The sequence below is a fragment of the Eulemur rufifrons genome, chromosome 7 (genome assembly GCF_041146395.1).
Source record: "Eulemur rufifrons isolate Redbay chromosome 7, OSU_ERuf_1, whole genome shotgun sequence".
NCBI classification, from domain to species: domain Eukaryota; kingdom Metazoa; phylum Chordata; class Mammalia; order Primates; family Lemuridae; genus Eulemur; species Eulemur rufifrons.
Window position 1 is genome coordinate 11271672 of NC_090989.1, and position 21710 is coordinate 11293381.

At 40.4% G+C, this 21710-nt stretch overlaps 1 protein-coding gene across 6 annotated transcripts in view; it reads right to left on the reverse strand.

The window, feature by feature from the left end:
• The window catches only part of SON (SON DNA and RNA binding protein), a 32192-nt gene extending 11447 nt beyond the window's left edge, over window positions 1-20745 (reverse strand). For 2 of the 6 annotated variants that reach the window (XR_011233994.1, XM_069474978.1), the window contains exons 1-6: window positions 20614-20745; window positions 17124-17290; window positions 8999-14902; window positions 7167-7327; window positions 5113-5259; window positions 4707-4895 (exon numbers count right to left, since the gene is read on the reverse strand). Coding sequence is in view for 5 of the 6 variants with exons in the window: in XM_069474978.1 (XP_069331079.1) it covers window positions 4707-4895; window positions 5113-5259; window positions 7167-7327; window positions 8999-14902; window positions 17124-17290; window positions 20614-20690 (6645 nt within the window). In the remaining variant the exon portion in view is untranslated. Of the gene's footprint in view, window positions 1-3783; window positions 4603-4706; window positions 4896-5112; window positions 5260-5420; window positions 6938-7166; window positions 7328-8998; window positions 14903-17123; window positions 17291-20613 lie in introns of those variants that run through there. The other 4 variants (XM_069474979.1, XM_069474977.1, XM_069474981.1 and 1 more) reach the window with 4 other exon arrangements.
• Window positions 20746-21710: the final 965 nt, after the last annotated feature.

A 21710-nucleotide genomic window follows, 5' to 3' on the forward strand; every position in this document is an offset into this window, starting at 1 on the left:
AGTTTACATCAAAAGCCTGTTTCCAGCTTTTCAAGGTAACTCAGGTTATGCAAGAATGCATAAAAAGCCAACTATAATACCCAAACCAGCAATATTCAAGGGTCAGACCAGATATTATGTACCCATAATAAAACTCTCATAATATGCCACAGCTACCCCTTAGAGCAGCACTGTCCAAGAGAACCTTGTCTGCAGTCATAGGTGCTTGAGCACTTGAAATGTGGCGAGGGTGATTAAGAAACTGATTTTTTCAGTGGCTGGTGACTATGATATTGGACGATCAAGCTTTAGAATCTTAATCACCCTTTACTATTTAGAAACCGGAAATGTGGGAAAGGCACCAAAGTGAAGCTGAAAGCCCTTCTAAAATTTAGGAAAAAATTTTAAATTCCTAGGATACTATTAAGTTGTAGTAACAAACCTGATTTGTTTCCACTGATAAACTATAGATTAGCTTGCTACCTAATATATAAAAAACGATTGTGTAGTAATAGTGTAGGTAGTATAACAGGGGAAATGTTTAATTTCATTTTCCCTCAGACCAGTTTCTAAAAGGTGAAATTTTAAAGTGTCCTGAATTGTAATTTTCATGTTAATGAAAATTGACCAAGTTGTTTAATCTCCTTACCATAGCAACAATGTAGATTATCACTACTTCTAAAATCTACAAAGGTATCTCAGGTGTAATGAAATACATAATGGAACTGGCACCATGTAACATGCATTTCATGACCTACATCATGTGTGGGCCTTTTATATCTCCATTTCTCATTTAAAAAATTCTTCTAAGTCAATTTACTCCCCTTTTGTTAACCCAACTATTTACATAAATAGAACAACCATCTTAAGAATTTCTTAGAGTATCAATGAAAGGCTATAAAAGATCTAAAGATAATTGTTAGGATGGGGTGAGTCAGATAAGGAAAATGACTCCTACAGCCAGAAAACGGATTTTCTACATAGGTATCTCAAAATTAAAAGAAGGCTAAAAGGAAAACTTTAATTATAAGAAAACAGAAATAAAGAAAAACCATCTGGCCTGTCGACAAAACATGATTTTAAAATACTTATTAAAAATTGATGAAATATAAAGAGGTTCATATGTAAAAGAGCAAAATGAGAACTACAAAAACAAAGCCACAGTAAATACAGAATGTCCCAGTTATTGTGTTTAATTGGTTTTAAAAACTGAATTATGAATCATTTTATTATATCATTCAAAATTCTCTAGGAGGTAATTCTTACATAAATCTAAATGAAGTATAATGTGAAAACCAATAGATAACCTGTTAAATGGCTGAGAGAAATTCAGTGTTAACTACCTAGAGAATATAGGGAGAAAAGAACAAATAAAGCTGTACATCACATATTTTAGCAGTGCTAGGACCTATGTGTTTAATTTCCAATTAAAATCTTCATTTTACTCCAAGAAGTTAGCTTTCCTAATCTTTATACATTTAGAGCTTCTACATTTAAGAGAATTTTAGTTCCAATGGAATGTAGAAATATGATTCAATAATACAAACTAGCAAACTGCTTAAGATAAGGATGATCTTAACATCTAAGTAATCACTAGACCTTAACAGAGCTGGACACCTAAAAAATTATTGATACTAAACCTATGAAAACTCCACACTAGTAGTTATAAATGGAGTCATCACTCTACTTATGTCAATGATTACATTCAAATCTTCTACACAATAAGGCTTTCCTAACTTTATTACCAATAATTAATGTCCCTGAAGACTATTGTAAATATTAGTTTTTCAACATATTTTATTTCATTGTTTATAAATCAGATTTTCACAAGTATGGTCAAAGTTTGTAGTCTCTCCTTACTGAGGATGACGCTGGCTGGTTTCTGAGTAGGAAGACGATGCTATGGCAGTAGGGCAGTCTGAGGAGTTGTTTTACCATATGATATGGATTTATGCTGCTCCATCCACAACGTCTATCCATTCATACTTATGTGTCACAGAGCACTCATATGCCAGACAACTGGTGGGGTTAGGGATTATAGCAAAGCTAATTCAGCCCTCATGGAGATAAAATCTGTGATCTTTGCCTGAATGTTTTATGCTCAGGACTAGAGAACCATAAACTTCATTTATATTTATTAAAACAAAAAAGACTGATAGATAAAACATTAAAAATACTATTCAGTTAAAAAGTTGGCCATTTAAAAGAACTTTCTTTTTACTCTAGAAAGCCTTTATTTCACCAAAAATATTTCACATTGATATATGGAACATTAACTTTACAAATATAGTAATTTAGATGGTAGCTCAATAACTAGAACTAAATATTATATATTGTGAACATCTCTTCTACATATCTGACATTATTACTGCTTTTACAGTACGAGATTTGAAAGCAAAACACAATCCTGTCTTTCCCCCCCAATATTTTTGGGGTTCTTTTATTTAGCATTAAAGTTAATCTATATATTGTTCGAGTCTAATTTTCTAGTTCTGATATCAAATAATTATGTATATTTTTCCACAAGAGACACCATCTGCTTCATTCATTTAGCTCTCTGAGCAGAACTTATTTTTCTTCTATTTTAACAAGTTTTAACAAGACTCCTTTACACAAATAATTTTATAGTTATTTAAGTACACTTTCTCTATCAAGCATTCCCCCCCCCACCCCAGATATCTTACTAGTTCTCAACCTTTAATTAAAGTCTGACAACTTTTGATGACAGGTAGGGCTAAGCCATCACACTTTCAGTGTTGAGACTGAAAATAGCTGAGTACCAAATTTCAAACATATATATACACACACACTCTCAATCAAAAAAGTGTAATTATCAAGATTTACTAAGCAGTTTCCCCATGTTTAACTGAAGAAATTCAAAATAATTATGGTCAGTTATCTTCTCAAGAAAATCCCTTGGAATTTTGCCGTCTTTATTGTCTTCACTACACTGGAAATATTTCACATGTAAAAACTCTCCCCAGCTATGTTTTGTACAACTCTGTTGAATGTTTAATCTGCAAGAAATTAGTTACTAAAAGCATATGTACTGGGATCTGTAAATTAAGCTTGTTCAGCCTTCTTACCATCATGGTTTACACTGAGCTACCACAAGAAGATTAAGTCAGCTGCAAATGTCAGTTGGCCTTTCCCTCTTGAGATGTGCAGGTAGCCTGATTTGGGGATTAACAACTGAGCTACTCAACTGGTCTTACTAAATTACTATCTAAACCAACTATCCCTCCCTCACTGGTGATGACATAACTTGCTTCAATTGTTGAACCCCATGTGAACATAGATCATCATCTGTGACTGTAAGTTGCATTGACTAGTAATCATGACCAGCACCAGCTTCACTGTATAGAATTTGTTTCCTTTCAAAATGCCACAGGTCCCAAAAAAAAGGAAAAAAGAACAGTGAAAATGTCGACTTTGAATACCTGGGGGGGGGGGGGAAACACTGCTATCAAAACGTTTCTGATTTGGGTTCTGTTCACTTTCTGATTTTATAAATAGGATTTATTTGTACAATTGGAGGTGTTTACTGGAAGATGATGATATGGCCAATGGAACCTGAAGTGAAGAGTACATACAGGTCTCTCTGACCTACATATGCCAAAACTGCAAGAAAAAGGAGTCCGTGTGGGCATCAGATATATAGTCCAGTCCTTGGACAGTTGTCTGGGCTTTGGAAACCAAGGGCAAGAGGTAATGACAACTAATCTATGGTAGCACTGAAAACTCCCACCCCCCTAGTAATTCTCCACCCTCCCACATCCCCCAAGCGTGATTTTGCACAACAAGTTAAATAAAAGTAAACTGTTTATTAAAAGATACAGCAAAGGTACAGATACAGAGATACATACAAAGATACAGATATATATATATATTTACATATATATACAGTCTTGCTGTTTTCATGTGCACTATATTTAGCAGCACATATTTAATCAGGCGGCATTTTAATGGGGTTGTTTTGACACTTGGCATTATTACTGCGTCATTTTGACAAGATACAACTATAGCCTTGTGGAAATTTCAAGGTGTGAATTCCACTTCTCCAACTTTTAATAGTAGCAAAGAGGGGAAGGAGAAGGGAATAGAGTACCAAGGCTGAGCATTAGGTTAAACACAAGAATTCAAAAGGGCCAAGGTAGCACGGGGAAGGGAAAACGATTAAAATTAAAGGCTATCTGACAAACAACCCAGAGAAATAGTAAAAAAAAAAAAAAAAAAATCATTTAAGGGCAATGGGCTATGTACCCAAGACTGCTCACATCAGCCTACAATGACCTTTTCCAATCCAGTTCTTGTGTTGAACCTGAGGATCTGCCTCTCTCCACTCGATCCCTCCACCCAGTAAATTTGCTACCACCAAAATCTAGAGCTATAGAGCCTTGAAGCAAAACGGGAAGCTAAATAGTTGTACCTTGGGCTACCTTCCCACAAGTGCAAGGAGGGCCCAATGTTGGGTAGGGTTGTGATAACACTGTTCTCTGCAATTCGATGCTTTTCACTTTGTGGCTTGGTTCCACAAAGTGAATTGCATCGAGTTACTGTCAAATGAGAAGCTGCGGGTTGTTTCATCTGTCGTCTAACCCGGCCCTGCCGTTTAACCCGGCCCTAAGAAGAGTGAAACAGAATCCAAATCAGATATAAAGTAACAATAAAATGGCAGATTCAGGTATAAAAAAGGAAAAAAAAACATAATAATTCCTCTTACTTACCTCTGAGGGCAAATTGCTGCTGAAAACATTATCATCATCTTTGTTTTCTTCACCATTTTTTTCTACAGGAACCCACTCTCCATAAACACTGTCAGCTTCTTTTTTCCGATGTTGAGATCCAGATGACACGGGAAATTCTTTTGTTAATGTTACCTGGCTTTTTGGTGGAGTTGGCTTTGCTGCAGCAATCTAAAAAATAAAGTATTTCTTAATTAAAACTCAGTAGTATAACAATCACTTACATTAAATGGTTTCTGAAGATTTTCAACATAATCAGAAAGGAAATAATTTGGTTATTTCTCACAGTATTTAAACCAAAAATTAATAAACTAAATTCTACTTGGGTTTTATTTAAATAGTTCCATAAGTTGTGCTGTTTTACTAATCCATAAGCACTAATACTCACATTCAGATTGAAAAAAATGGGTTTGGGTTCATTGAGTTTAAAGGGATGATGATAAAAAGGAGGTTCTTCTTCCTCTTCATCCGAAACATGAGGTTTATTCACTATTACATCATCATCTTCTTTACTCTGTGCGATCTGTTTGCATTTCTTTAAAAGTAAAAACAAACAAAAATAAATCTTAAATGCTTTACGTAGAACAACATGTAATTTCTTAGAATCAAAACCACGTAAAAGTAACTTTCAAAACAAACTAACTTATCTATCTATAGATAGATATCTGGCTTATTAGCTATTACTTAAACACACTCTGGCTGGTCAGTCAACAACATTTATTGAGCACCTACTATGTGCAGAGCACTGTACTGGGCACTGTCTGGGGAATACAAAAAAAAAAGTAGAAGACGTGGTCCCTGCTCCCAAGGAGCTTACAATCTAGTACAAGAGACGGAATACATATACATGAAATAATTGAAAAACGCTTTTACAGAGCAACACAATAACAAGTGCAAACTGATATAATACAAACTGATTACATAAGTGCTAAAAGAACAAAGGCTTAAGAAAGAATAGAGTCAGGCAGGGTTAGAGAATCAAGGAATATTCCTTGAAGAGTTCTAAGCCAGATTTTCATAGTGAAGAACAAGGATTGGTAGAGAAAGGAAAAATCATCCTAGTCAAGTGGTGGTAAAAAGGTGAAAATAAATTTGTTAAAAGGGACAACAGGGCTGAAGATGAGGACTAAAAACAGCAAAATACTAAGTGGCCATAGCGTTTTGGATAAGGAGCTTGGACTTGATAAGTAAGCAATGTAAGCTTTACAAGGTTCTTAATTTTTTTAAAAAAGAACTTATGATTCATATTATAATAAATCTAAGTGAGGAAACAAATTAAGAAGCTTTACGATCCTCAAATGTATGGCAAAATAAAAGATCTAAAACATTTGCAGAATTATATAGTAACATGTCTCTCCATTAAATGTTTGTAGGTTGAGTCTCTTAATGAACAGAACTTAAAGATGGAAAATAAGGCATGATGGAGAGGGTACAACTGATGAGGTCTGACACATAAAGCAAAGTCAATTCCCTCCTGAGAAGCAAAGGAACAGACTCCATTACCTGGCTTTATAAAAAGGTCAGAGTAAATTTGGATAGACCTGTCTCTATACAAGCAGTAGAATTCAATACATCTATCATCAATTGAAAATATTACAATAGGATAAAAAGCTCATTTAGCCAAAAACACAGAGTATATCAAGCTTGTAACCAAGGGGAACAGAATATATATTGACAGTGGCAGGCTGGCATAAGGCTAGCCAATAACAAGTTTCAATATATGAAACAGTGTGGTATTTCTGGATTCTAGCAGCAATATTTCAGCATCTTCCCCCCAAAGAAAAAAAAGTAGTAATAATAAAACAAAGCCCCCAAAAAAGCCTCAATTGGAAAGATCAAATTTTTAAAAACAAAAATAAGTATGTTTAAAATATATATGTTACTGCCAAAACCCGAACCGCAGGAAGAACTGATAATGGTTGGCCATTATCGCCAATGGCTGGTACCAAACAGCCAAAACCCGAAATGTTGATGCGAAAGAAGTTCCTTTTCAGGCAATGGCCAGCTATTCTTATTAATTTCCAAGCTCCGGTGGCAAAAGATCATTTCTGAAGATTGTCTGTGTCTTTGCGTATATGCAGTACACTCGTGGCGATCAGTGAACACGTCGTGAATGGAAACGAAACTGTAGGCGAGCTTCTGCGTGTTGCTCACTCAACACCTCCTCCATTCAAACGAACCGTCCCACTCCTCAGTCAGTTTGGCTTCTAAAACTGGAAAGCAAAAGTAATGGGAAGTAACTTTTAGCTAGCGGAGCTTAGCCATCCCAGATAATGGCCTGCTAAACAGAGCTTCTGCCGCTGCCACATCTGTATTTCGGGTTTTGGCCACTCGGTGCCAGCCATTATCAGTTCAGCCCACAATTCGGGTTTTGGCACGCTCCAGAGTCAACATCACTGGAATAATCCATTTAAGAATGAAAACAAATTCTGTCTAGCTTACCTCAGTTAGTTCTTCTATAGTAGCTCCTCCTGACTTTTTAGCAACTTTCTCTTCTATTGTAGGTGGAGGTGCAGGCTTTAGGTTTGGCGGTAAAGGAACACCAGCCTTAGCACACATGGCAGCTGCATTAGCTTTGGCTATTTCAAGTAATTGAGCCTTATCTGTAAGAGGAAAAATATAAGAAGCAGTTTTCCTAGAAGGCTGTACATTTTTTATTACCAAAAGTCTTATATACTAACAAAACTAAAGGCATCAATTTTCCGCTCTAAGTTATATCAATAATCAACCTACTCTGGCTCAAAGTTTTGAGCAGTGGATGCTTAAAGAATTAAGTCCACAATGAGCTTCCAATTCAAATACTACACAAAACAGCTGACTCACCATACAACTATGACAGTCACGCTACCACACACTCTGAAGACACAAACCTACCAAAGCCAACTTTACTTCTCTGAATTACCATAACCCAAAATTACTCTCCTCCTAATCTGACATCTTAAATCACTCTTTGAGTCCAAGTTCAAGAGCCACCTCTTCTAACAAGTCTCCATTAGGTTAGAATTAACACTCCTCTCCACTGTGCTCCTCAAGTAACTCTTCTATACTAGCACTACAATAATCATCACATTCTGTCCTTTTTGGCATTTTTACTATTTGGTAAAAAAACATACGCATTTTAACCATGTCTTCTCTAACTTGTCATCACTTTTGGAATTACATACTGTTCCTCTGCTTTGAAAAAGAAACAACTCAGAAAACTTCTGTTGAAATGAATGCAGAGTCTCCCATGTTACTCTTAATGTCTTTTTCTTTAGACAATCTTGACCTGGAAATGTCCAATATACTGGGATAACAATATATTATCCATATTTATTGCAGATAATCATCCATTATCCATCAAGTTTTAATCATCTCTAAACACTACTTAAAATTTGAGGTTTTTTTTTTCTTTTTTTTTTTGATAGTATCACTGTGTCACCCGGGGCAAGAGTGCAGTGGCATCACCATAGCTTACTGCAACCTCAAACTCCTGAGTTCAAGCCATCCCTCCTGCCTGAGGCTCCCAAGTAGCTGGGACAAACCACAACACCCAGCTAATTTTTCTATTTTTAGTAGAGACGGGTCTCGCTCTTACTCTGGCTGGTCTCACTCCTGACCTCAACCAATCCTCGCGCCTCGGCCTCCCAAAGTGCTAGGATTACAGGCGTGAGCCACTGCACCCGGCCAAACATTTATTTTTAAAGTAAAACAGATTATTAAATATCACTGATCTAATAAATTTCACTTACTTTACTTAGCTAGTATCACCCAACCAGTTAAATAACTCCCCCCATGTCCAAAATTCCCTACTCACTCTCATTATCAACTGTAAAAATCAGAATTACCTTCACAAATATTTAAGTCCTATATGGCCATTTTTTTATTAAAAAAGAAACATTATAATTTTAGGCTTATTTGCAAGGATGTATGTTGAAATACATAAGATAACAATCTAAACATATACTGGCCTTGTTTTTCATGTAAATGGACTTCCACATCTGCTTCTGCTTTCCATTTTTAGTCATGGCAAGGTGACCAAAGCAAAATAAAACAACCAAGTATGGAAAAACCTTGATTCTAATTATATTCCAAAACAAGTCTTTCAACTCCGATTACAATATACTTATCTCTATACTTCCTTTAAATGAGTTTTTAACCATAAAAATTTAAAGATAAAAATATTTATCCTAAACCAGTAACCCAAAATATTTCATTTGACTGAAGATCAGAAAAAACTCAGGTTTAAATCATTCTCTATTACAATCCCATTCAATTATAATAGAATGACTCACCCAAATCTGTCAGACGTTTGGGTGATCTGCCTCTTTCAGAAGACCTAGATCTTTTACGACGGATAGGAGATCTACTGAACCTTCTTCTCAAGGGTGTTCTTGATCGCCTCAATCTGACAGGGGATATACTGAAGCTTCGTCGTCTTCCCACAGACCTTGATCTTCTTCGACGGCTGGGGGTGCGGCTCCTGCGACTTGGGGTGCGGCTCCTGCGACTTGGGGTTCGGCTCCTGCGGCTTGGGGTGCGGCTTCGGCGGCTTGGGGTGCGGCTCCTGCGGCTAGGTGTGCGGCTCCTACGGCTAGGCGTACGGCTCCGGCGGCTGGGGGAAATGCTAAAGCTCCTTCTTCTACCCACAGATCTAGACCTTCTTCGACGACTCGGAGTGTGACTCCGACTCCGACGACTTGGGGTGCGACTTCGAGCTCTAGCTGTTTTCCGGTTATCCCTGGAGCTTGATCTTTTTCTTTTCCTTTCCCTAGACTTGGATCTGTGCTTTGGAGATCTTTTGCGCTTCTCTTTTGATACAGATCGTCTTCCTCTAGACTTTGATCTTGACCTGCTGCTCCTCCTCCTACGTCTTGAACGTGACCGTGAACGTGTTTGAGAGCGATGAGACTTGGACTTAGAGGATCTCTTCCTTGCCCTAGAACGAGATTCACTGGTTCGCTTGCGTGATTTGTGTTCAGAAGACTTGGAACGCTTACTTCGAGATCTTAATGAAGAATCTCTTTTCTTCTCTTTCTCACCTTTGTCGCGGTTCTTATTTTTCTTGCTTTTTTCATGTGTGTCCTTAACTTTTACAAAAATTTCATAATCATCTTTTTCCTCTGAAGAAGACTCTGAAGCTCTTTCTGTCATACTCATTACAACTGGACTGGCAGCAGATTTGTCACGTTCAACTTCACTTGCTAGCAAAGGTCCTTCAATACCAGCTCTAAGGCTTGTAAGACGTTCCATGTCCTTAGGAAGTAATGGTCTTACTAAATCTGCTTCATTAATATCCTCAATGTTGGCAGAAAATCCTGAATCAGATATCTCTTTAGTAGGGAGAGGTACTTCTTTTTCAACTCCACTCATTTCTTTAGGGCTGAGAGCTACTGCAGATGTCTGGTCACTCTCTTTTAGAGTTAATGGTTCTTCTGTATCCTTATTAACAAGGTTATTACTAGATGGTAAATCAAGATGAATGTCTTTAGCAGGCAAAGGTCCTTCTATGTCAGCTTCACTACCACCACTGGGGCTGGTTGAAATTACCATGTCATGTTCAGTGTCTTGAGTAGCTAAAGATACTTCAACATCATATTTATTAACTGAACTGAGAGTAGATGCTGTGATAAATTCAATACCCTTACTAGTTCCCATTGCATCAGGTTCCAGAGCTAGAGGACCAGTAGAAGATAGAGTTTCTCCTACATCTGCTTCACTGACACCAGGGTAAGTACCCAATACTTGGCATTGTTTAGTCTCATCGCTGGGTAAAATTTTCTCTTCACCAATTTCACCAACAGAACCAGTGCTAGCAGCAGACACTGTGTTATGTTCCATTTCTTTACCAACCAAATGATTATTTATATTAAGGTCTATATTTATTCCACGTTCACTTTCATAAGAGTCACTTTTCAAGTGTCCTTCATGGGGCTCTTCACCTGAATGCAATGGAATCTCCTGCATGCCAATCTCTGGAGCAAGATTTTGATCACCACATAGAAGAGTCATTCCTTTCATAACATGTGATGAGGACATAACACTAGATTCCAGTATCACTGGTGTAGACTCCATAACCATTTCAGTTGATATTACTTGAGTCTGCTCCAAAACAGTCACAGCAGGCTCTGAAATTGTCACAGTGGATTCCTGGACAGAAACAGATGGTTCTGAAACAATCATAGCAGGTTGAAGGACTGACACTGCTGGTTCCAGGACAGGCACAGTAGGCTCCAGGGCAGAAACAACTGGCACAGGAATGGTAACATGCTCTGGTTCAGCCACAACCGGAGGCTCGGGGATGGCCATGGCAGGAGGCTCCGAGACAGCCATAGGCAGAGGCTCTGGGACAGCCATGGCTGGAGGCTCTTGGACGGTCATGGCTGGAGGCTCTGGGACAGCCATCGCTGGCGGCTCCAGGATGCTGCTCTCTGCTGGTTCTGGAATAGTTACTGCTGGCTCCAGCAAGGACATAGGTACCTCTGAGGCAATATGCCCTGAAGCTCTCGTGGAATCAAATGTTTCTGCTGTCTCTGACGTAATAGGAGGCTCTGATATTAACATCGTTGGTTCAGCTGACATTATGGGAGTTTCAGACACCACACACGTCACTGGTCTCTCTGGAATAATTTCATGTTCTTCTGCTACTACCGTCGACTCTACAGGTGTTGACATAACTGAAGATTCTGGCTCTAGCAGTGGTTCTGGAACAGTCACGGCAGCCTCTGATGCTGCTAACACTGAAGGATCTGATGCTGACAATGAATAATTAGCAGGCACTGCTGAAGACTCTGAAATCTCACTTTGACTCACAGGAGGTTCAGCCTGCGATACAGACTCTTCAGGAGGTAATGATGGCACCTCTGTAGGCCAAGTATTTTCAGCTGTTAATGCTGACTGCTCAGTAGGTAAACCTGGACCCTCTGGTGGCTCCTCAGGAGGCAATGGTGGTGTCATCGGTGGCTCCTCAGGTGGCAATGGTGGCATTGTTGGGGGCTCTTCAGGAGGCAAAGGTGGCACCATATATGCCTCCGTGTATGTATCAGTGTAAGAATCAGTATAAGAATCAGCAGCCATAGACATCATTGAACGATCAGCAGTGTAAGATGACATCATAGATCGGTCAGCTGCAGAGTACGATGACATCATAGACCGGTCAGCAGCAGAGTATGACGACATCATAGACCGGTCGGCACCCATGGACATCATCGATCGATCAGCCATTGGGGACATCATGGAGCGCTCATAGGCTGACATCATAGAGCGTTCATAAGCTGACATCATAGAGCGCTCGGCCATAGGGGACATCATAGAGCGCTCATAGGCTGACATCATAGAGCGTTCATAAGCTGACATCATAGAGCGCTCAGCCATAGGGGACATCATAGACCGCTCATAAGACATCATAGAGCGTTCGTAAGATGACATCATGGAACGTTCTGCAGCATAGGACATCATCATAGAACGTCTAGATGCTAACATCAGGGGTCTAGGTGCTAACCTGTATGGCCTGGGTGCTATTCTATAGGACCTGGGTGCTATCCTATAGGGTCTAGGTGACATCCTATAGGGATCAGGAGTTAGTCTGTAGGGATCATGGCCTAATCTATAGGGGTCCTGTCCTAACCTGTAAGCATCATGACCTAATCTATAGGGGTCGTGACCCAACCTGTAAGGATCCTGAGCTAACCTATAGGGATCCTGAGCTAACCTATAGGGATCAGGAGATTTTGAACCCAGCATAGCAGAATCTTGGGTACTAGACGCTAACATCTGGGCATCCATGGTACCAGACGCTAACATCTGAGCATCCATGGTGCCGGAAGCTAACATTTGAGAGTCCATAGTGCCAGATGCTAACATCTGGGAATCCATGGTGCTGGTTGCTAACATCTGGGAGTCCATGGTGCTGGTTGCTAACATCTGGGAGTCCATGGAGCTGGTTGCTAACATCTGGGAGTCCATGGAGCTGGTTGCTAACATCTGGGAGTCCATGGAGCTGGTTGCTAACATCTGGGAGTCCATGGAGCTGGTTGCTAACATCTGGGAGTCCATGGAGCTGGTTGCTAACATCTGGGAGTCCATAGTGCTAGTTGCTAACATCTGGGAGTCCATGGAGCTAGTTGCTAACATCTGGGAGTCCATGGTGCTAGTTGCTAACATCTGGGAGTCCATGGTGCTAGAGGCTAACATCTGGGAGTCCATGGTGTTGGACGCTAGCATCTGGGAGTCCATGGTGTTGGACGCTAGCATTTGGGAGTCCAAGGTGTTGGATGCTAACATATGGGTCTCCATGGTGTTAGAAGCTAACATATGGGACTCTTGGGCCATCAAGGGATCCACTCCTACTGTTACAGAAGTCTCCCCCACTAATGTAGTAGGCAGCTCCTGTGCTACCGTATTATAGGATTCCAGCGCTGTCGTCGAGGGCACCTCCAGGGACTGCGACACGGTCATCGTTGACAGCTCCGATGTTGTCACCACAGACTGAACAGAGATCTCCAGCGCCACAGTTGCCACAGGTTGCCCAGGCAACTCTGGCGCCCCAGGTTGCCCTGGCAACTCCAGCACCCCTGTTGCCAGAGGCTGCCCCAAAAGCTCCAGTGCTCCAGCTGCCCCAGACTGCCCCGAGAACTCCAGTGCCCCAGTTGCCATGAGCTGCCCAGGCAACTCTAGTGCCCCAGTTGCCACAGGCTGCCCTGACAACTCCAGTGCCCTAGTTGCCGAAGGCAGCCCTGGCAACTCTGGCACCCCAGTCACCGAAGGCTGCCCCGGCAACTCCAGCGCTGTCGTTGCCACTGGCTGTCCTGGCAACTCCAGCACCATCGTTGCCTCAGACTGCCCCAGCAACCCTGTTGCCGTTGTCACCTCAGGATGCCCAGGATGTTCCACCGTTGTCATCCCCACAGGCTGCTCCAACTCTGTCGTCGTCACAGGTTGTTCGGTCAACTCCATTGCTACTGTTACCGCAGGCTGCTCTGGCAACTCTACTGCTGCTGTCACCACAGGCAACCCTGGCAACTCCTGTGCCATCACAGGTGGTTCTGGCACCTCCTGTGGTGGCTCCAACCCCATGGATGGTGCTGGAAGCCCTGGCAATTCCTGTGACAACTGTTGCACTGGTGTCACAGAGGGCCCCAGCAACTCAGGCACTGCTGTCGCAGGGGGCCCTGGCAACTCAGGCACTGGGGTAGAAAGGGGCCCTGGCAACTCTGGCACCGGGGTAGCAGAGGGCCCAGGTAACTCCAGCACTGGAGTCACAGAGGGCCCCTGCAACTCCGGCATGGAGGTCGCAGGTGGCCCCGGCAACTCCATCGCTGAGGCCACCGACGACTCCGGCAACTCCAACGCTGTGGTCTTAGGCAGCTCCATCAACTCCTGCGGTCTTGTCATGGATGAATCTGCAATCTCCGATGGTACTTCTTCGGGCTGCTCTGGCAATCTTTGCGCTTCAGTTGCAGATGACTCTGGAAAATCCATTGTTGTTGATGTGCTTGGCTCAGGGTACACCTCAGTAGGTGTCTCTGATGATACCACAAGGGTTTCTGATGGCTCTAATACTTTTACTACTGGGGGCTCTACCAACATGATCTTTGATGGCTCTGGAGATGTGCCCTCCAAAGATTTCAGCACAGACTTCATCTGATACTCCGACATTGTTACAACTGGCTCAGATGACTTCAGCACCACTGTCGTAGTAGGCACTGGTGCTGCTGCAAAGGAATCCAGAATCTTTGTCATGGATGGTTCCAGCATTACTGTCACAGACTGTTCTGTGATTACTGATGTAGATGCAACTGACAGTTCTGCAGTTTGTGCATCTGGCTTCAGAGTTTCTACGATGTGCGGCTCTGACACCTCCATTGATACTATAGGAGATTCTAGCACAATTGCAGGGGATTCACTGGTCTCAGATAGGACAAATGCTCTTGTAGTATGCTCCAGTGCCATTGCTGAAGGTTCAGAATCAAACTTTAAAACGGAATCAGATTCTAAATCTATGTTCCCATCATGATGAGATTTCGGCTTTGACTCAGATTCTTCTGGCTGTCTTTTATATTTTTTTTCTTTTTCTTTCTTCTTTTTCTTCTTTTTGTTTTTGTGCTTTTTATGTTTCTTTGACTTTTTGGTGGGAATTTCATCAGTAGGATCTGTTTGTACAGATACACATCTACTTTTTCTGGAGGCCTCTTTCAAGTCTGAAAGTAACAAATTAATTTTGTCAGACAGTCCCCAAAGTAGATTTAAATAAATCATATAAATCCACAATTACATTCCATGTTAACACAACGTAGTATAATACCTCTTATTAAACAAAAAGTTATCAAATAAACAATTTTTCATAATCCATTTAATCTGACTGCCACTTTTCCAATTATTTCTTTCTACACTAAAACCTAGGTTAAAAATAAATACTAGGCCGGGCATGGTGGCTCATGCCTGTAATCCTAGCACTCTGGGAAGCTGAGGTGGGTAGATCGTTTGAGCTCATGAGTTTGAGACCAGCGTGAGCAAGAGGAAGACCCTGCCTCCACTAAAAATAGAAAGAAATTATATGGACAGCTAAAAATATATATATAGAAAAAATTAGCCAGGCATGGTGGCGCATGCCTGTAGTCCCAGCTACTTGGGAGACTGAGGCAGGAGGATTGCTTGAGCCCAGGAGTTTGAGGTTGCTGTGAGCAAGGCTAACGCCACAGCACTCTAGCCCAGGCAACAGAGTGAGACTGTCTCAAAAAAATAATTAATTAATTAAATAAATAAATACTTAAGTTTATCACTAAAACTTACTTAGAATTACATTATGTTTCACTTAATCCTATTAAAATCATTATTTCCTCCAGCTCTCAAATTATAGCAAATTACTTTTAAAATATGTTTATTGATCAATATATTTCATGTTATTAGTTACAATTCCTATTAAAAATACTCACGTTAAATAACTTTTGTGATTATTATATTAACCCCCTCTATACAGAAAGCAACATGGCACTGGCTCTGGAACAGACTGCCTGCTTTTAGATCCTGAATCAATCCATCACTTACTAGATGAATGACCTTGACCAAATTACTGACACACTGTGTCTTCCAGAATCAGAGAATGAAATGAGTTAAAACATGCAAAGTCCATCGAACAATGCCTGCCAATCAGTAAGCTTTCAGCAAAAGTTAGTGATAGCTTTTAGATAGTATACAAATACCTGAACAACAAATAAAAAAGCATCAATAAAGAATTCAAGTTTTATCTTATCACACCTATGTTACATGCCAATAAAAGTAACATCTTTCCCCCATACTCTTCAAAAACTACTACAAAATAAATTTTAAAATGTTTCTATTTTAGAAAATAATAAAGTGATTTCAGGGAGGAAATTCTTACAGCCCTTAACATGTAACTTCATAAGATTTCAATAAGCATCTTCTAAAGAGAAGGTAGTTTATATTCCACTTTACAAGCAGATGGGATTTACTCTAATGCCAATATCAAATTAGATAAATCTTAGGGATCCTAGAAAAAGCTGATCAGATATCTTAGCTATTAAGACTATGGAAAAAATAAACCAACACACAAGACATATGCCAACGCAAATAATCACTTTCTATTAATTGTTTACTTCATAATAACAAATTTAGCTAAGTTATACCTCAATCAAAAAAAGATTGTTAGATTGCCTGGATTACTTGACTATCCAGATTTAAAAAAAAAAAAAAAAAGAAAAGAAAGAAAGGTTGTTAGAGCCATGACTCTAAGCATGGCTAAAGTCTGTGCTTTTTAAATCACACCCTATGAAAGAGAAAAACCAACCACAAACCTAATTCCATAACTAAATGAAGATAATGAATGTTATTTTTGTAGCTTATCATAAATCCTTCATTTCTAAACATCAATTATATAATCAATTCCAAAAAAGGTAAATATCCAAGCAATGATTGTCCTCCATTCATTGCACTTTTAAGTGGGGTGAATGCAAAAACAAGAGAACCTCTAGGATTGGACTTTAAAATAAAACCTCCCAAGGTATGTTTTTAAAATCACTGGATTTGGTCCAGGCTAATATACCTTCCAAAATTGACATTTACATAATTGTTCAATGAAAACCCCCATTCAAATTCCTGGTATTGAGAAACTGAGACAAATAAACTGAAACTCAATCAAAACTAAACCAGATAAAGGTAAAAATTATATTCCACCAACAAAGCAAACAAGTAACATCAATGTTCATGTTTCAGCATAATTATACATTCAAACAAGTATTTAAACAAGAAAGACTTCAGTAAATCAATTAAACAAAAACTTATATTTACTGAAGTTTTAGATTTAATGAACATTTTAAACGTTCAAAAAATAGTATCATTGGCCTTCAAATTAAAAAAAAAAAAATCTTAAAATTTTGAGACCACTAATTATCTCCAACTTACCTGGCTTATATCGTAGTTCGGTATCTAAGACCCCAGAAAGTACTTCCTCTATCTTCTGTACTATTTCTTCATTTGGCAGGCTCCTGGCAGAGGCAGCAGCATCACCCGCAGGGTTTCCTTCAATGGGTGTATTTGTTTCACCATTCAGCTGGCCTTCATTCCTTCCACTTGACATGAAAAGTTATCAAACTTCATTAATATTTTATCACACCATACAATAAATCAACAAATTAGTATTAATAAACCAATTAATTGAAATAATCATGTATTATATCGTCCAGACATTTCACCCTTTCTCTATTTCAAGTATTTTCTGCTAATGATGCTTCCTCAACACTACTTATATTTAGGACATTTTCATCTTTACACAATTACTTAATAGTTTTCAGAATTGTGAAACCTAAGTCTTTAAAAAAGGTTTCTAAGTATACCCTTTTTTAAATAAAATAATTCCAGAAATCTAACTTGAGGCTTTTTGGTTACCTATATATTGGGAGAAAAATTAATAAGAGTCCAATCACAAATCCAAAGAAAAATATACGACCTAACATTATGGTAGAAAGCATGGCCACAATAAAGCCACACCTGCGCATAGGCCACAATCATCATCTGTAGTTATCAAGGAACACAAAAGTTGGCTACAGGCACATTGAGTAAAATGCGTAACTTGTAACCTCTGTTCAGGTACAGACTATTACTGAAATACCATAAAGTATAAAAAGAAAAATATATTGATATAATTTTTAACGAATTATCAAAAATCTTGGCATTATGAAATTTCTGGTGTTCAAAAAAACTCACACAGACTTGGACAAGTGGCAATTCATTTATACTAACAATAAAATGATGGATGGCTGTTAACACATTTTCGATTTACAAGGCCAGGAGAATCTTAACATAGATAAGAACATGTCATTCACGTAGTCATTTTTACTATTTTTGTGTAAATATGCAAAATTGTAAAAAATCAATTAATTTCTGCAACAGCCCAAATTTTAACGTCAATTTTAGCTAAGTAAACAGATTATGCTCCAATATCTGATAAATCTATATGATCAAACACACAAAAAAATCAGTAGTTAATATTATTAAGGAATATTTGGTTTTCTAATACAATGAATCATGTAAAATAATTAACATGTATTGACTAACTAGTGTCATACTATTCTACATTTTTAAAAACTCATTTAATCCTAACAAAACTTTAAGATCACCACTATTATTCTGATTTTATAAATGAGGAAAATGAGGCACAGACAAGAAACTTAGCTGCTGGTCACATGGCTACTAAGAGGTGATGGTGGTATTCAAAACCACAGCACATGCTTTTACCACCCACATACAATACTTAAATAATTTAACTATCTAAATATCAGCCTCATTTCCCACACTAATTTATGTAAAAGGAGATGAGAAAAAAAGAAAAAATAGCTCACTGAAAGGGCAAATAATCAAAAATTTGTTTTTAGACTGATAATGCATTACATGTTGTTTTAGGAGAAGCTGCACATTCCTCTAATAATAAACTGCTTTGGGGGCCAGGCGCAGTGGCTCATGCCTGTAATCCTAGCCCTCTGGGAGGCCGAGGTGGATGGATCGTTTGAGCTCATGAGTTCGAGACCAGCCTGAGCAAGAGCGAGACCCGGTCTCTACTAAAAATAGAAAAAAATTATAGGGACAGCTAAAAAATATACATATAGAAAAAATTAGCTGGGCAAGGTGGCTCATGCCTGTGGTCCCAGCTACTTGGGAGGCTGAGGCAGAAGGATTGCTTGAGCCCAGGAGTTTGAGGTTGCTGTGAGCTAGGCTGACGCCAAGGCACTCTGGCTCGGGCAACAAAGTGAGACTCTGTCTCAAAAAAAAAAATAATAATAATAATAAATAAACTGCTTTGTCTAATATTCTTCTTAGGCAGTCTTCCTAGAGCACTTTAAACTTAGGCGCTTATACATAAACAGTTATCACAGCTTTAAAAATCAGAAAAGTAACTATGAGTGTGAAAAGTGAGTTTACAGGGAAGTAATCATGATTCCATCTCAAAGCTATCACGATGTTAACTACAATTACCGAAAAGCAATAAAAATTTCAAACTATCAAAATACCCAACAATGGAATTCTATACAGCCATGAAGAATGTCCACTGAGACTGTGATGGACAAACATCAGTTGGAAAAACAATCAATACAAAACAAGTGATCACATTTCACATAACACATAAACACGTGGAAAAAATTAGAACATCAATAACTGGTGGTTTTTTGGTTTTCTTTTCTCCTTACTGTATTTTCTAAATTTTCTACAATAGAACTCATTTTCTAAAAGACTGGCTTTTTAAAAAGCTATATAAACAAAGCTTATTAAACTAAGCAAACACAACTACTTATTACACACAACTATTTTATATCATTGCCCTAAAAATCCTATATTACTCTTGGGCACTAAGTTTACAACTGGTTTTCAGCCTCAGCCGATTTTCAAATTCACGTATTGCTCTTGCTCTCAACTTTTAAAATACAATTAGCAAACAGCTGAACTCGGAACAAATATTTATGTTCCAAAATCTGTTTCCTACCTCTGTACTTTAAAGAAATGAGTATCTCATACAACATGAAAATAAAGACAACGAACACTGAACAATATGACCCATACTATTTTCCTTTCTGAGAAAGCAACCACTTCTCTGAAAAATCTCTTCCCCTTCAAATTTCGTGGAACCAAGGACAATCTATGTAAAGTCTAGCAGAAACGGCAAAAAATAGCAAGTGTTGGTCAAATTTGTCAACTGGAGCAGGGGCAGCAAGAAAAATGGACCTACAAAGTACGCTTTTCACTGGCTAAAATTAATCATTAGTACTTCAAAGTCCCCCTCCATCCTCAACTCAAATATTTTATCAGATAGTGACTATTAATTTGAACTGTTTTAATTTAAATCTGTAATCTACTAGAATGCTATCTGGTGGAAACCACAGAACACTAGGGCCCGAATAATCTAATTAATGGATTCAGACCCCCAAACGATCATAAGCTTGCAACAATAAAGCGGATTTAAGATTACCCAAGAAACGGCCGTTAGAGACCCTTTCCGGTCATAGGCACTGGCCGGCGAAATCCGCGGAGGCGGAGAGGGGGAGGGGAAACGCGGCGGAGGAGGAGCTGAAGAGGGAACCAGGCCCGTCCCCGGTGGACAACCAGGCCTACAAGTAGCTAAACAGTAGGGGGGGACCAAACGGGAGAGAAGGGTGAGCATCTTAACTCGGTTCTAAAACAGAGTCCGGAGTTACCTCGGGAAAGGCGAAGTTCCTTGAGGGGGAAGGAAGGGAGCGGACGGAAGGTTGGGGGGGGGGGGGCCGGAAAATGGATACCAGGCCCAGGCGGGGCCGTAGCGGGGCCTGAGCCGAGGAACGACAGCGTCTCTGAAGAAAGGCGTCATGGAAGGCTAGATGGGGCCCTAACGGTCCGTTGGGAGCAGAAGAGTCTGGGAGGCGTTTACCTGGAAAGTTCCTGTTGAATTTCCCGGAATTTACTGACCACGAAAGACCTAAAAATCTGCTCGATGTTGGTCGCCATGGCGTCCGCTCCGTTCTCTCAACTCCTCCTCGCTAGTCCTCCAGGCTCCCAGCATGCCTCAGAAGGCGGCGCAGCAGCCAATTCAGTCTCTCTCCTTCCTGATTGGCTCTTATGGGAGCGTCCGGACCGGCACGCTCCACAGACGGGCCAATCAGTGAGCACGGCCCCGCTCTCCTCCGCTGTTTCTGAGCGGCTGGGGTAGAGGTGCTGACGTTTGCGCCGCGCACGACTATGTCCGCCATGTTAGTGTCTGACGCAGGCGCCATTACAGGAGAAGTCTCTCTTCAGGCGGCTGTGTCCTCTTAAGTTGTCAGTTCCCAAAGGTGGTTAGGCGATTTAAGAGCATTACTGTAGCGATTGACCGCCTAAGATAAAAGGCCATGAGGAAAGGGAGCGAGATAGGCAACATGGTGTTTGACACTAGGCTTCCAAGTTTGCGGGTGGCGCCAAGTTCTGTTTCGTCAAGGAGTTGCATCCGGGGAAGAACTAATCAGCCCAGCCCACCCCGCCTCCCCCGCACTGTGGTTCGAATACTAAGCACACGTTCTTATCCCGTGTCTCTCCCATTGCATCCTATAATCGGCTTTTTTTTTTTTCTTAGCAATAGGTCAGAGGTCCTGAGAGACCAGCGTTCAAAGACTGGTGCGTTTTAGTTTTGTCGGGACCCAAGCGTGTCACGAGATTTTGCCCGCAGTAGCTGGTCAGTTCTGACCGTGAGGAACAGCGCACCATTGGTTAACCATGGCTTTAGCATTTGGGCGCTACCACTCGCCAGCGCTCGGGACGTTACGTGGCACCGCACACTACTGTTAACATTATAAACGTGCCAGGGCTTTGGTGGCTTTGCTGGGGAGCAGGCTCCAGCCGCGCCCGAGGGCGGGAGGGAATCGCGCCGGTCGCCGGCCAACGGGGAGGCGGAGCTCGCGGCGGGGCGGGGCGGGGCGGGGCGCCCGCTGGGCCGACTTCCGGCGAGTGGGCAAGTGCGAGTGGTGTGGCCGACTGGGCCGGTGCGTAAGCCCT